The 16115-nt window shown below is 38.8% G+C and overlaps 1 protein-coding gene across 2 annotated transcripts in view; it reads left to right on the top strand.

The window, feature by feature from the left end:
* VWA8 (von Willebrand factor A domain containing 8) overlaps nt 1–16115 on the top strand; it is a 178854-nt gene that overhangs the window by 136331 nt on the left and 26408 nt on the right. For both annotated transcript variants that reach the window (XM_071740230.1, XM_071740222.1), the window contains exon 37: nt 386–590. In XM_071740230.1, coding sequence (XP_071596331.1) covers nt 386–590 — 205 coding nt within the window. The remainder of the gene's footprint in view (nt 1–385; nt 591–16115) is intronic.

Here is a 16115-nt window from a genome sequence, read left to right on the forward strand (position 1 = left end):
TCCTCAGAGCCCAGGTAACATTCTCTCTTACTTCCTCCATAGTTTTATATTTTCATATATACCACGTTTAAATTATTTTTTCTTCAAATTTTTTTGTGAAGACTTACTCTTTAAAGATAGATGAGGTCTAGCAGTGGATTAGGCAACACGTTCCCTTTCAGCGTGGTATTTTATACTGTATTTTATACTGCTTTTTCTACTGACAAGTATCTTTTGATCATATTCAGTTTCAGCAGGTGGAATGTTTCAGGTAGAATGCTTGATCTGCAGGGCTTAGTTGTAGTCTCTCCTGAAATGAGGTTGTCATTTCATTACCTACAGAAATACTTGGTGTCCTTTTAATTGCAGCGTGAAGGAAAAAATCCCCTTACTTCTTCTTTTTCAGTTCAAAATTCCTCTCCCCATATACATCTTGGCTTTCTAAGATCTCGGACAGCGATGCCCTCTTGGCACCAGTGGGCAAAGCAGGTTTGGTGACTGTGGACATGGGAGGTGGTGTGAGGCTTTGGGAGACAGGGCTGGAGAGCCTCCAGCGGTCACTGCAGGACTGGAGGAACATGATCGGCCAGGAAGATGGTCGTCCTGTGCAGGTAGGAGTGAAAAACCTGGAGCAAAAATCATTGCAAAAGAGTTTTCAGCTGGGAGAGGGGTCACGGGAGCACTGTGTTGAAAAACAGTGAGAAGAAGAGGTATGCCTGCAAGAAAAGTTGAATAGATGTGTGCACTGAAGAAAGAAAAAGGCACAACAGCTTTATTAGGAAGCTTGTTTGTGACCCCTGGAATCATGACTACTGACAGTCTCTTTGTCTTGCAGTGTTTTTATTTTTGCCAAACTCCTGTACATTTAAATGTAAATTAATTCTCTATCTCCTGTTGCTTTTAACTGCAACTTTCAAAACGTTGAATAATTAATTTATAAGGAAAGTGTGTACTTTCCTAGAGCTCAAATGCTTGGAAAAAATTGTTTGAACTTCGGAAAATAAAATTGAAACATAGATGGAAGAGGCTTTGAGTTCCCCTTTAGCTAATTCTGAAAATGTTCCCAGATGAGGATCAGCATATAGCCATGTTTTCATGTGGAATACTTAGGTAGATGTTGAGAATATGCAGCATATACATGTATGTCCTGTAAGTATACAGAAGTATTAATGTACTGGCTAATATGTATGATCACCATTGCAACACAGGGGGAAACTTTAAGACTGTTTGATTGCATCTTTAATTTAATTAGTGATCAGAGAAGGTATAACTTTGAAAAAGTAGAGTGTGCTTTAGGAGAACTTCTCCACTTTTGACTGGGAAGATCCTATCTCTATCTGCCATTGCAGTTATTTCTGTTTCATGAATTTGTGTTACCAGTGTCACAATATACTAGAACAGGAAAACAGGTTAAGTCTTTTCTAAATTAGATCTCTCTGTATTATTATTTACAAGGTATCCAGCTATACCAAGTGTGAATGTGGTTTTTCAAGGAGTGAAGATAGCTGTACTTCTTTTCCTTCTCTGAACTCTTTCTACAAGATGTTACAGAAACTTGTGCAAGAGCTGATGTGTTACTGGACCTTAGCAAATGCTTTTCATAAAAGTAATGAGAGAAGGAAACTCTTACCCGTGCTTTCCCATTTTATTACCAATGCAGTAGCACTAGCACCATCTTATGGTCGAACATAGCCAGTTTATACCAGCCCAATTTCAACTACTGATCAAGTTGAGCAGTAGAAATTAAAAGAGCCAGGATGAACATTTAGCATTTCATTTGTTTTAATAGTCGTTTTTCATTCTTGTTTTTTATTTTATTTTTATAACGTGGAATTTTATTAAACAATATTACTATGTTGTCAATCATAATCAATTAAATACTAGAGAATACTGGTTTGGAAAGTACACATCATCAGAAAACTTTTATCTAATAACACAAAGTAGCCATTTTTTAAAAAGTATAAGAAATCTTCCCACAGACACAATGCAGTTTTCAACATCTGTTGCATAATTTCTCTCTCCTAATAGTCTGCCTTTCTAATTAGAAGGCACATTACAGAGTGAAGTCTTCTTAAAGTATCTTCTTTCCTCAGTGCAGCATAGAGAGCTTAAGTCAGTGGTTTGCATGAATCCAAAATGGCAAACTATTTGATTTGAGCTAAGGAGCTGGAACAAAGCCTCTTATCTGATTTCACATTTATGTGATTGCCACGAACTTTTCTTTTTACTTTACACACTTTGCTTCAAATGGAAAGATAAAGAGACCTAAGAAGCTTTGCTTATGGAAGTGTTACAGAGCAATAAGCAATAAATTAAATCTTTTATTTTAGGTACAACTTCAGTAAGATAGTAGATATGTGGTTACTGTGTAATCCTTATACTTTACTACTTGAACATGAGGACTTTACCTTTCGTACTAATTCAGTTTTTCAATGGACCTAGGTGTAAAAGCAGTGGTTTCATTTCTGGAAATGAAAGGCTTTTGTTAGGTTGAAAACAAACTCATATAGATTCTCAGTGTAAGGTAAGCAAACCAAGACCTCCAGTGCTTCTTGTTCTAGAATTACTTTTCTAAAAAGCCTGCAGAAAAAGATTTCCTGATAGCTGTTTTTACAGAACTGTAGATGTTTTGCAGCAATGTGTTGATCTGTTCACCGACGTGTATGAAAATAACTCTTTTGTATGATGTTTCGTGTTCATGTGAACTAAATCTCTCATTTGCAATCACCATGTAGCAGCAGAAGGTCACTTAAGAAAATTGTCAGTGTTAAGACTTGTCACTAGAATTCATTCCCCACTCACCCCTGATTTTCCCTTCCCTCAAAGCTGCCATTGATGCATCCCACAAAGCAACTACAGGCTTAGCAAACCTTATGAGCCCCTCATGGTGGTATTCATGGACCAGCAAGAAGCCTGTCTAAGTGGTTGGGAACCACTTTTCTTGCAGAAACAAGATGGGGCTTGGGTGGGGCTTGGATGGGGCTTGGAGCAACCTGGTCTGGTGGGAGGTGTCCCTTCCCATGCAGGGGGGTTGGAACCAGGTGATCTTTAAGGTCCCTTCCAACCAAACCATTCTATGATTCTATGATTAAAACAATTAAAAGGTTTTTCAAACAGCTGGTGAGAAGCAAACAAAGATTTTTTTTTTCTCATTTATGCATTTTTTTTAGATTTATTCCACCATCATAGTTTTGTGATGCTGTGAAAAGTCCTGGAGTTGGACAACTAAGCATTATATGGTATATTGTGGATACGTTTCAAGTCTTGGTGCTAAAAGGAGACATGCATGAAATGTATGTAGGAATGGGGGTGGCTATAGATTGAGGTTTTGGAAGATTTATTTCAAGATTTCTGCCCTAGGGAACTGATTTAGAGAATAGTTTTCTGTCAAAAAAATGGATACTTTTATTTGAAACTGAGATTCCTTTTTCCAGTAGTGCTAGAGGCATGTTCTTTTGGTGTCTGCTGTAGCTAGTTAACAATTACTGATGCAGTGTTTCCACAAAGCATGAATCATTGTTACTAGCTAAAGGGAGAAGTGAAAAAAAATTACTTCATACATCCATAACTCTTTCCTTTTAGATACGCATAAACATTTAAATATAGAACTATTGCAACATCTGGAACCAGTAAGTATTATCATTGCTTTCCAGCATGACACAAGGAAGGCAGGGCACTTGCTCAAGTAAAATGCATAAAAAATGCATACGAAAGGGGTGCAGCCACCTAAGAAAACCAATGTCTACTCTAAGCACGGTCGAACCATGCTTAGCTGAGATTTGTATTGACAGATTTAAGCACAAGAAGCACAATAAATATTTTTCTCAGATTGAAATGTCTGCCTTCACAGCCTCATAGCAGCAGTCAGAAAGAATGACAGAACACATAAGTTTTTCTGTGTCCTGTGAACAGTTGCGCAGCCTGAACATATGGTTCATTCAGTAACTTACAAGGGTGGTCTGTATGTGTGCATCACCAGTAGCTAAAAAAATGAAGGGTGGGTTTTTTAGATTTTTTTTTTTTTCATTTGGTGCTGAAGTCATCTATGATGGAAGAACTTTTTGCTAAAATTAGGATTTTTATGAGTTCACTCAGTAGTAGTTTCCAACTTTGACTTTCTTCTGCAATCAGTCAGGTTAACCTTTGGATCTGATGAGGACACAGGCTAACACTAAGTGACTATTATGGGATGCCAGGCCCATCGTTAGAAACATATTTTAAATGTATTCTTATCCTATGCAGACTTCAGTTAAAGCCTGTGTTGAAGCTAAGTAGATTTTAAAAGAAGTCATAATGACAAAAATGACAGATTTATTGTTGAAGTTAGAAGAAACAAAATCTTGTTAAATTAGGTGGAGGCAGGGAGGAGTATACAGATGTGGTTTTGTGCATGTATATATTCACATACATAGATATATTTATGTGTGTACAAACTCCTTTCACCTGACACAATTCAGTCTCTTGGAATGGGGAGAGGTGGACACAGTTGCAACAGTCTGAGGTTCAGAGTAATCATCCTGAAATGCCTGGAGGTTATCAGGAATGTGGGTGATACAAAATACAAAATATGGTCTGGTAAAAACTACACAAAAAATGAAAAAAAAGTGTCATGGTTATCTTGCAGTCTTTGCAAAGTAATCTTTGCAATTTTACCTCTCCATTGTATGAATTATTTATAACTGATTTTTTGGAAGGACTCCTAAATATTTGTTTCTTTTGTTCTTTCAAAGCACTGTTAGGGAACAAAAGAAATGTTGTGTGGCTGTCTTTGTGTTTTCATAGTATTATGCAGATGCTTTCCACAGGGGTTTTTGGGATCCACATGTACAATTGTTGTGTAAATAAAACATTAGTAACAAAAAGACCAAGAGAGTCTTGCAAATGCTCTCATTTATATGAAATTAATGTCTATATTTTCCTTTAAAGCAGTCATGAATTGGTTCATTAATGACTAAACCATTTGAAAACATAATTCGAGTCAAAATAACTCATGGGATTCCATTAATCAAATTTATTAAAATCTTAGCTTGTTTAAAGAGGGTCTCCTTTTCTTTCTTACATTTTTTTTGCTTAAACCTGTGCTCATTACACATCACCCAAACTTCCATGAGCCTTGGTGGAGTATCAGAAGAATCATTTACCTCCCAGTGAAGGATGTCCCGCTTCCCTTTGAGGCTATGTTAGATCCAAAAAAGCAGCAAGTGTATGATACTTAAGGAATAAGGCAGTCTGGATCAGAATCCCATCCTCAGAGCACAAGGTGTTATTTACAGATTCAAAGACGTGGATTCTTAGAAATGGAAGAGGGTTTCCCTTTATGCCTTTTTGAAAGCAAAAAGTCTTTGGTTGTTTGATTCTCTGACATCGTTGCGTGAGGATCATCTTACTCCCCTCTTTGAGCAGTATCATTTTTTTCTATTTGTATTCCACTCAACCAGTCACACACAATTCTACAATTAATTACCCTTTAAGTGAAGTGATGTGTTTATTTTAATGCTTTTTTTTTTTCTTTTGATTTTCTGAAGCTGCAGTTTTTACTTGCAAGTTTAGGGTAAAGCAAGTTCATCTGATGAATTTTATTTTTTAGGTTGGGTATTTATCTGAATAATAATTGATTGCGGAGTTGCAGTGTTCCCAACTTGCTTATAGGTACTACTCAGGATCTGCTTTAATGTATACTAACAATTTTTAATTTTCTTCCTTTTTTCAAAGTGACATTTTGTTTTATAACTTCTTACCAAAAATCCAGCCTTTTCCTGGTGTTGACTGAAATACACAAAGCTGCAGTTCTTGATTCGAGATAAAAGCATGAACTCCAGCAAGAATGTCAACACCTTCTCACCATTACTCTTCATTTTGTATTTTCCATTCAGATCAAGTGTTTTTTCTAACCACGTGAGGGCATCGGTGAGCTAATAATAGCGATTTTCTTCGGCACTTAAGCACTGACTTAAACCCCATAAATCAGAACCATAGTATCATAGAATCACAGAATGGTTTGGGTTGGGAAGGACCTTAAAAATCCCCTAATTCCAACCCTCATGCATGGACATGGACACTTCCCACTGGACCAGGTTGCTCAAAGCTCCATTCAACCTGGCCTTGAACACTTCCAGGGAGGGGGCAGCCACAACATTCCTGAAACACCTGGGCCAGTGTCTCACCACCCTCATAATTAAAAAATTATTTCTTGTGTCCAATGTACATCTATTCTATTTCACCTTGAGGCTATTTCCCCTCCCCAGCTCTTCTGTTGGCCCCTCAGGCTGTTTGCTATAAAGTCTCCCCAGAGCCTTCTCTACTCCAGACTGGACAACCCCAACTCTCTCAACTTGTCTTCCAAGAGAGGTGTTCCATCCCTCTGATCATCTTCATGGCCCTCTTGTGGACTTGCTGCAACAGCTCCATGTCCTTCTTATGTTGCACATTCCAGATCTGGACACAGTATACAGGTTGGGGTATCATGAGAGTGGAGCAGAGGGGGAGAGTCACCTCCCTTGACCTGCTGGTCATGCTTCTTTTGGTACAGCCCAGGGTATGGTTGGCTTTCTGGGCTCCCAGCCCACATTGTTGGCTCACATTGAGTGTCTCATCAACCAACACCCCCAACTCCTTCTTGTCAGGACTGCCCTCATTTCATTCTCCACCCAACTTGTTTTTGTTGCCCCAACCCAGGAACTTGGACTTGAACTTCATGAGGTTGGCCTGGGTCCCTCTCTGAAGCCTGTGAAGGTCTCTCTGTACCTTACTTCACTCCAGTTTGTCAGCTGTACCACACAGCTTCATGTTGTCAGCAAACTTGCTGAGGCTGCACTCAATACCACTATTCATGCCACTGACAAAGATGTTTAAAGAGCACCAGTCCCAGTCCCAGTCCTTGAGGAATGACACATCCATTTTGGACCTTGGGCTGTTGACCACGACTCTTTGAAGGAAACCACTCGGCCAATATTGAAAAGAATTAGAAAAAAACATATGCAGCGGAGAATATGCAGCAGATTACAGAGTTACCTGGGCTGTAAGTAGAAAACAAGGCACAGTTTGATAGCATTGCAGTTCTGAGATCTTTGAGCCCCAAATATACATTTGAGCCCTGTGACCTTTTCCTGGTGTGCGTGATTCAGTGTAGCAGAGTGAGGAGCAGCAGACATACAGTGTCTTTTGAAACGAAGCATCAAGTTTGCTGATGACACCAAGCTGGGGAGAAGTGTTGATCAGCTGGAAGGCAGGAGGATTCTGCAGAGGGACCTGGACAGACTGGAGAAATGGGCTGATTCCAGCGGGATGAGCTTCAACAAGGCCAAGTGCCGGGTCCTGCACTTTGGCCACAACAACCCCATGCAGCGCTACAGACTGGGGACAGAGTGGTTGGAGAGCAGCCAGGCAGAAAGGGACCTGGGAGTCTGGATTGACAGGAAGCTGAACATGAGCCAGCAGTGTGCCCAGGTGGCCAAGAAGGCCAATGGCATCCTGGCCTGTATCAGGAACAGTGTGGCCAGCAGGTCCAAGGAAGTGATTCTGCCCCTGTACTCAGCCCTGGTGAGGCCTCACCTTGAGTACTGTGTTCAGTTCTGGGCCCCTCAGTTCAGGAAGAAGATTGAGGTCCTGGAGCAGGTCCAAAGGAGGGCAACCAGGCTGGTGAAAGGACTCGAGCACAGATCCTGTGAGGAGAGGCTGAGGGAGCTGGGGCTGTTCAGCCTGGAGAAGAGGAGGCTCAGGGGAGACCTCATTGCTCTCTACAACTACCTGAAAGGAGGATGGAGCCAGGCGGAGGTTGGTCTCTTTTCCCAGGCAACTCTCAGTAAGACGAGGGCATGGTCTTAAATTGTGCCGGGGGAAGTTCAGATTGGATATTAGAAAGAACTTCTTCACGGAAAGGGTGATCAGACATTGGAACGGGCTGCCTGGGGAGGTGGTGGACTCTTCGTCCCTGGAGACATTTAAAAAGCGACTCGATATGGCAGTCAGTGCCATAGTCTAGTGACTGTGGCGGTAGTTGTTCAAGGGTTGGACTCGATGATCTCTGAGGTCCCTTCCAACCCAGCCTATTCTATGATTCTATGATTCTATGATCTGAGTATAAGACTAGAAAGCCACAGCCCTCCATAAGTTGAGATCTATAAAAGTCTCCAGTGGGTAAAGCAACTCTGAAAATCATCGATTCTCTGCCAGCTAATTTTTGTCATATAAACATTCTCAGCTAAAATGAGGCCCTTGCTGGAAACACTATATAAGCACGTGTAAAATATATTCCCTTTCCTGAAGATCTTCTGGTCTAATTAGAGCAGACAGACAAAAAGCAGGAGGGGAAATAGCCTTAACTTTCTGCTAGAGCAAGCTGATCCAGCACAAAGTTCCTCTTTCTTCCTCTGACCTTCCTGTGAAAGCCCCACGTTTCTCGTGGGAGAAAATATAATAACCTGAACAAGCTGTCTTTCAGATCTCAAAAACTCTGCAGCAGTGCATGGTGCTGACCTAAAGGCTGGAGCTCCTGACTGGCAAAATCCTGCTGGCCCAGCAAGACAAAGGCATACTGATAACCCTGACCTTAGGAAAGTTGTTCCTTAATTAGTGAAAGGACAAATGTACAGAAAATTTAAATCACCTGATCTTTTAGTGTAGTGTTAAATATTGGAAGCTTTCCTTTAGATAATGCAACAGAGCTGGTCCTTAATATCTTAGGTCTTTGTGTCTTAAGGACAGATTTGACAAGATCTTAGGTCTAGAGAAAATAAGGTTTTTCTGCATCGATGTGTAATTTTTTCAGTTTTCTTTTGACCATGCCTTGCCCATGCTGTTTTCTGTCCAGAAGATTCAAAATTGTCATAATGTGTTAACTTATCCTATCTTTCTAGCTGTTGATTATTAAGAGTACTCCAAAAGAATCCAAATTCAGTGTTTTTTTCAGTTATTACTGTTAGGAGGCGTGTGCTTGTCATGATAAATAACCAAGATAGACATTGTCTGCTTATATTTTGTAGTGGATTAGCATACTAAGAAGTTTATGACATCACATCTTTTAGTTGAAAAGAATTGACAATTTTTAATTGGCAATTTTTAGGAATAACAGAGGAAAATGGTATGTACACAGGTGTTAAAATCATAGAATCATAGAAAGTAAGGGGTTGGAAGGAACCTCGAAAGATCATCTAGTCCAATGCCCCCTGCCAAAGATAACAGTGGAGGAAAAAAAAAGAAAATAGTGGAGAAAAATAGAGAATAGTGGAGGATTTGTTAGATGGATCAAATGTATGGTATTCTAGCATTATGTCATTTGCTTTATCCAACTTTCAAGCCACAGAGTACATACTCATGGACAAAAGGCTCAAATGCATCTACTGCTGCTGAGTTTCTGAATTGTTTTTTATACAAACAGCATTCAGTTCAAAAGAAGACCCACAGCAGCAGTGACTGCATTTTATTACCGAGCAGTTTGGGTTTCTAGCTGCTGTAATAAAAACTTCATTTGAAAGCCAGATACCCCTTTTTATGTGTTTCCCTCCAAATATCCACTTCCTTATCCACCCAGATTCACTTTTATTTTACAGATCTAAACCCCATTAAAGCTATGACACTTGGAACACTTTTGCTGTTTGAAACAGAAGTTTAATTCCTGTATGAATTTTTTAATCTACTTTTAGAGAGAAATGTTTGCAGGAGTCAGATAATGCACGAAGCTTCATAAGTTCTTTTTGAAGTCTTGCAAAATTTTACTGACAATATAGACAATCAAAATGAAGTCAAGTGAATAAAGAAAACATATTAAATATTTTATACTGCAGTGCAACTTAGGCTTTTTCCTTTCCAGATATGATTGAAGAAACAGAATGTATTACATAGATTATTATCATCTTGTCTAATAGTGGGTATTCCTTTCTGTGGAAAAATTACTTGTGGGCTTATTTCTAAACTGTTGATGTGTAAAGAAATTGTTCTATTAATATTTGGCACACAGAAAGAAGCTGTACATGATACCGTACAAGTAAAAGTAACAGAAGGCAGTAGAATTATTTTTTTTTTCCCTGTTTTTGTGGTTACTTCACTGTTTTGTGTAAGTAGATTATAAAATGTTTTCTTTCTGTCTTTGGTAGAATGAGCTTTACAATACAATGTAAACCAACCATGGAAAGGGGAGATTAGCCTTTGGTTTGCCTGATGCAGAACTTTTATATACTCTCTGAGAAAATAATGCGTATATTCAGGCTGCTGATAAAGAATGTAATAAAGAAAGGATGTTCTTGTGACCTGGTAAATACAGCCTAGGGTAATACTGAGGTTTTAAGGTTACTGAGGGGAGTGGGGGGAGGAAGGGATAAAAGAAAACAAAGATTTTAGTTCAGGGAAAAATCAGTCTTTTTCACATCTACTGAAATACACGGTGCATTCCAGGGAATACATTTTCTAATCCTTTGTGCCACTGTGGGATGGATTATTTAATGCCTTTTTCACCTGGAAAATAGTCATGTTTTGTTACAGGCAAAGTCAATTTTCTTACTTACTAATGTACCGCTGTGATTAAAAGTTTTTCAGTGATTTTGGTGAAGAAATTAACATCTCCTGAATCACTTGTAGGACAAAAACTGAAGATGTTTTCATTTCTTTTCCTGCAATGATCTTTTGATACCTGCCCAATCTTTGTCCACACTTCTAAAGAAAAAAGTGATCTATTAACGTCTTTTAACTTCCTAGTATTTTTAGTGGTTTTAAATTACTGTAGTCCACATTTTTCAACAATAATTTATTGCACTGTATTCTTCATTTACTATAAGCTGCCCTGGTTAGTATATTGTATATTAACCAAAAGGCAAATTAACAGATTAATTCTTTCCCTCCATATCCCAGGTATGTTAGGATAAGAGTGAGTATCTTCTAATGTGCATTTTACCAGGGTTCTTTCCTTAAGGAGTAAATTAAGGATGGGCAGCCTAGATCCTGCCTATATCAGCCTACTTTCCAGTATTGTCTAATCATGCATCTAATTAATTTGCACACCTCCTTAATTTACATTAAACTAAGCACCTAAATCCTGTGAACTGTATTCCACCTCAACTCTTTCTGATTAGCAGTAAGAAACACCCAATAATAACAGTATTATTATCTCAGGGGAGATTTAGGTTGGGTATCAGTAGAAACTTATTTACAGAAAGGGTTGTTAAGCACTGAACAGGGAGTTAAGCACCTCCCCAGGGAGGTGGTTGAGTCTCCATCCCTGAATGTGCTTAAAAATTGTCTGGATGTGGTGTTTGGGACATAGTTTAGTGATGGGTCATCAGGAATAGGGTAGTAGGGTTAGGATGGGGTTGGACTTGATGATCTTGAAGGTCTTTTCCCGCCTGAGCAGTTCTATGATTCTATGATTATTCCAAATACTAGAAAAAGTGCTTCTGAAAATAGTTCTTGTTTGGGCACTTTTACTTTTTAAAGACTCTTCCTACATACATATCCTCTACAGCTGTAAACACTGCGGCTGTGACCCTCTTTGCTTGCATTTGGTAAAGTGGTGTTCTGCTTATTTGAATGTGTTTATTAATTTATGAGCCATGAAATAATTCTGCATTCAGGTTTAGTAAATGTGTTGTATGTGGAATGCTCCAAAGAATGCTTAAAAAGGTGTTAATGGAAAGGTTGATTAATTTTTTGTCACTGCATACAACGAGCAAGAATTCCATTTATTTCAGTTATGAAGATGTAAAATCCTATAAGGAATGTCCAGCTCTCATTAAACATTCCCAAAAGGATAAGAAAAAAATGTGATATGGGGAGGCTTGGGGAATGGCAGTGTTTTTTTAAAGTATAAATTACATCCCTTTACACCTGTAGGTTATTAGCCTAGAAATAGAGCACGTTTTCTGGTCTTTTCCCCCTTTTGAAGTTGCATTCATCTGGTAGAGCCAGATGTATTAAAACTAAGAAGTGAAAGGTCTTTTCCCCTGTGGATGGAGGAGCTCACACCCCCTTGGAAACCAGAATTTCTTTGCCAATCCTCAGGCAGAAACTTGCTTCTGTTGCTGTGCACACCGCAAAGGAGCTTTTCCAAGGAGTGCTGTGAATGGGAGGCACTGACACATTCTGTGCCCTTCAGGAATGTTAATGAAGTTAACTGCAGCAGAATACAAAAGTAAGTTGCTGTATTAAAAGACCATCTCCTCTCTGGTCAGCTTGCTGTATTGAACAGAAGTCTGTTGTGTACAGCATGGGGTGACAGGAATATCTATGTCCGAAAAAATCAATCTACATGGGAGACGCATCCCGGGCTGCATCAAGGAAAAAAAGGCCTTCAGATTTTCCTGAAAGCCATCAGTTATTTATTACTTTTTTTATTCAAAGCTAGAAGACTTTTTCATCTTGTCTGACTTCTGCTTACAAAGTCTAAAAGATACGTTTTAACCTGTAATCACAAGTTCTTCTTCTGCCAACAGTTAAGTCTCAGTACATTTTCTCTCCCTTTTTTTAGTAAGTCAGCTTTTTACAGGACTGTGCTACAGGTATGGACATCTCAGTCAATGGGAGGTATTGGTTGTGTCTCCTTCATAAAAATCCCAGGAATAAAGAGAATTTCAAGTGGGAAAATATAGAAAGAGATAGGAGTCCCTCTCTCTTTCCCTGTCTTTGCAATAAAAATAACTGGAATTTCAGTCTTTAGTTATTGTAATAAACTTGAACAATGAGGAGCTTATGTTTAGGCTTGGGTGAAAAGATGGCAGTGCTGAAAGTGGTGAAGACTCTGAAACGTAAGTGATTCAGTATTAGGTAAACTGAAATGTTTATGTCAATTGACTTGGGTAAGTGTCTTGCTGATTAAATTGGATACTATTATAAACCTCTTAATAACAGAGAGATGTACTTTGAAAAGTTCCTTAAAAGCATCTCATGAAAGTCAGGCAACTTAATTAATTTATTGCTATCAGACATGTAAGTTTGTGACATGCTGAAAACTGGCTGTTGATTTTTTTGTTATATTTCTTTGCTTGGCACAAGCAAATTGAGGGCAACCAGCACCTGTTAAGGTATGGAAATGCACAGTTAGGCTACTTAGGACTGCTTTTGAGGTGGGAAAACTTCCTTTTAGAAACATTTTTCCTTCTCAGTTTCATTGCTATATACAACTAAGACATCTGGGTCCTAAAATATTCCTAAGTTCACTTGTACAAAATCATCTGAAGCTAAATTTGATAATGTTTTTGGCCAATTTTACTAATACAGCCTGAGAGATCTGTGCCAAAATATTAGAAGAAAATTGCTTCTTGGCTCAAAAGGGAAATACTGTAATTGTGAAAACAGCTGGTATATTAGAATGAAATGCTGATGTTAAGTGTGGGACATAAATAATTTTAATAATAGAGCACAGCATTTGTGTAATTCACAAACTTCTGTTACTGAGTTATTTCAAGCTCTTTCCTTCTCATGTTTATGCTGGAATCTCCAAGATGCAATGCTGTGCCTGGGTCAGCTCTGTGATCCTCAACCAGTTCAGCTCCTGTTTTTTACAGAGGGATTATAAAAGTATCAAAATACGATGTATTCCAGTGCTTACTTACTCTCCGGGGGGTTATTTTATTAAATTAGATTATTTGACATCAGAATTCAATAGAATTCAATCCCTCACTTACTTCAGTGGCGTGAACGTGGTTCTAGGTCCACTTCCAAACACAGCTGAATTTGCTTACTACACAATATAAAGTTCCCTTGCCATAGTTTGCCTGACCAGCTGAAGTCTAGACAAAACTACCAGTCTCTGATTCATCTTCAGAGTGGCCCCTCTTACAGATGGGTGTGCATTTAATGGAAGTCTGGCAGAAATATGACACAGCTGTGGAACACCTGGTTTCATTGCGTTATTGCGAGCATTAAGTCATGTAACTGGCTTCTCTGAGCCTCTTTATCTTCTTTACATCACTGTAGGAAGGATAGTTTCCAAACTGAATGTGTTTGTATCAATTTTCCTTCTTCAGTTGGCTCTTAGACTTCCAGTGTTGTCAGAAAAAAAAAAATGAAGTGTAACCATGTAAAACTGTTTTGGCATCTGTTCATATATCTCAGACCAAACCAATACAGGGTTCAGATAACAGGTAGCTCTCATCAAATGTAAAATTAGTGTTTAGTTTCATTTCTTCCTCACTGCCTTTGCTGTCAGGAGTGAATGGATGTTTACAAGGCAGGACCAGAAAATTAGGTCAAAGCTTTAGCAAATCTTGGTATTTGCTGTTGTTTCTTTTTTAACTTTATTCTCCAAGAGCTTTCTTCATACCTTTGCCTCTTCAGAAGAGCACTTTCCTTTAGCATTTTCCTGACCTGCAGTCTTCATATTCTTCTCACATATTTTTTTTCATTTCTTTGCTTCATTACCTGTGGAAGACCTACAGAGTCTCCATTCTGATTGGACACAAGAGGAAAATTTTTTACAGGGAGAGCAATCAGCCATTGGAATCATCTCCCCAGGAAAGTGGTGTATTTCCCAACGTTGGACACTTTTAAGATTCAGCTGGAGAATTTCTTGGGCCATCTTGTCTAGACCATGTTTATACTAAGAAATGTTAAACTAGATGATCCTTGAGGTCTCTTCCAACCTGGTATTCTATGATTCTAAGTCATAGAATGATAGAATCATAGAATTGGCTGGGTTGGAAGGGACCTCAGAGATCATCAAGTCCAACCCTTGATCCACTACCGCTGCAGTTAACAGCCCATGGCACTGAATGCCACATCCAGTCTCTTTTTAAATATCTCCAGGGATGTAGATTCCACTACTTCCCTGGGCAGCCCATTCCAATGTCTGATCACCCTCTCAGTAAAGAAATTCTTTCTAATGTCCAACCTAAACCTCCCCCGGCACAACTTGAGACCGTGCCCTCTTGTCTTGGTCCTTTAAATACGTCCATTTACACGTTGATATAAGTGCCTAAGAATATAATACAGTCAAAGAAAGTAAGAGAATAGAAAGATTTTTAACCAGGGACTAAGACATTTAATGATTACTGAGAAGTGGAAAAGGAAGACTGACTTGTATCCCAGGAGAGGATGACGTTTGTGCCTTTTGTGGGGTGAGGACTTTTACAGAAGAACCTGCCCAAAGAGGCAGTGGGAAAGTGCTTGCTTGCACCAATACAAATAAAAAGGTTTAGATAATACAAAACTTACATGTGTGCCATGAGTGTTTTGGAAATTGTGGTTGGTTTGGAAATCAAAAGGAAGTCTCGAGGGATAATTTTAGACTTTTTCCAGTTATTCTACTCTGACTCACACCTTATAGCTGAAATTCAAGGCCACTCTGTTGTTTTGCAAATCTGTGATATGCATTGCAGGCAGTATGGAATCATCACAGTGCTGCAGTTGAAAATAGCACCTTTCAGTGTTCATAAAGGCAGAAAGAAGACAGATTTCTCTCAAGAAAGGAGACAGTCAGACCTCTGGCTGAAAGAAACAAAGATATAAGTCTTGCAATGGACTCAAATATTATTCTGAAAGGGGCCAGATCAACTTTTGAGCAAGAAATTTATGTATTTGGAAAATATCCTTCACAACAGTAAGAGAAATCTCAATGGGTTTAGAAATTCCAATTGGACAAGCTTGGAAGAATTACTGTGGATTTCTTAGATTGGTTTGAGCTTTTCCTCAGTTTTTAGTACCTGTTTTTTACGTCTTCTTTCTCACTCCAGACAAACTAGATTTTCCCCAGTGACTATTTTTCAGTTTGCCAGGTTCATAAAATATCCAGTTTTGGATCCCTCCCCTTAAATCTACCTTTCCAACAATTTCTAACATCAAGAACTACTCCAGCCCTCAAAGGGGTAACTTTTCTATGTCTTTTCCATCTGTTTATATCTGTCATGCTGAAGAATATTATCTTTGTCCAAAAGTTTTTCTCTCCTTTTTTTCCCCTATCCTTTCTCTGACTTCACGTCCAGACTCAGTGATCTACTGTTTACTTCCTTCTAAAATATATTTTCAGTTCTCCTCTAGGTACTTGCTAATCTAATTTTTACTTTAGAGGGTCCTTCAGAGCAGAGAGAATTTGTTGGTTGTAAAATTGCCTTGAAACACTTCAAAAAACCAAGATAAGTCACCTAAGAGCTCAAAGAAAAACCAGGAAAGTACATCCAGGAGATTTTCTCCAAAGGGCTCTACAGTGTGCTAGT

Source organism: Heliangelus exortis, chromosome 1 (genome assembly GCF_036169615.1).
Source record: "Heliangelus exortis chromosome 1, bHelExo1.hap1, whole genome shotgun sequence".
In the NCBI taxonomy this organism is placed as follows: Eukaryota; Metazoa; Chordata; class Aves; order Apodiformes; family Trochilidae; genus Heliangelus; species Heliangelus exortis.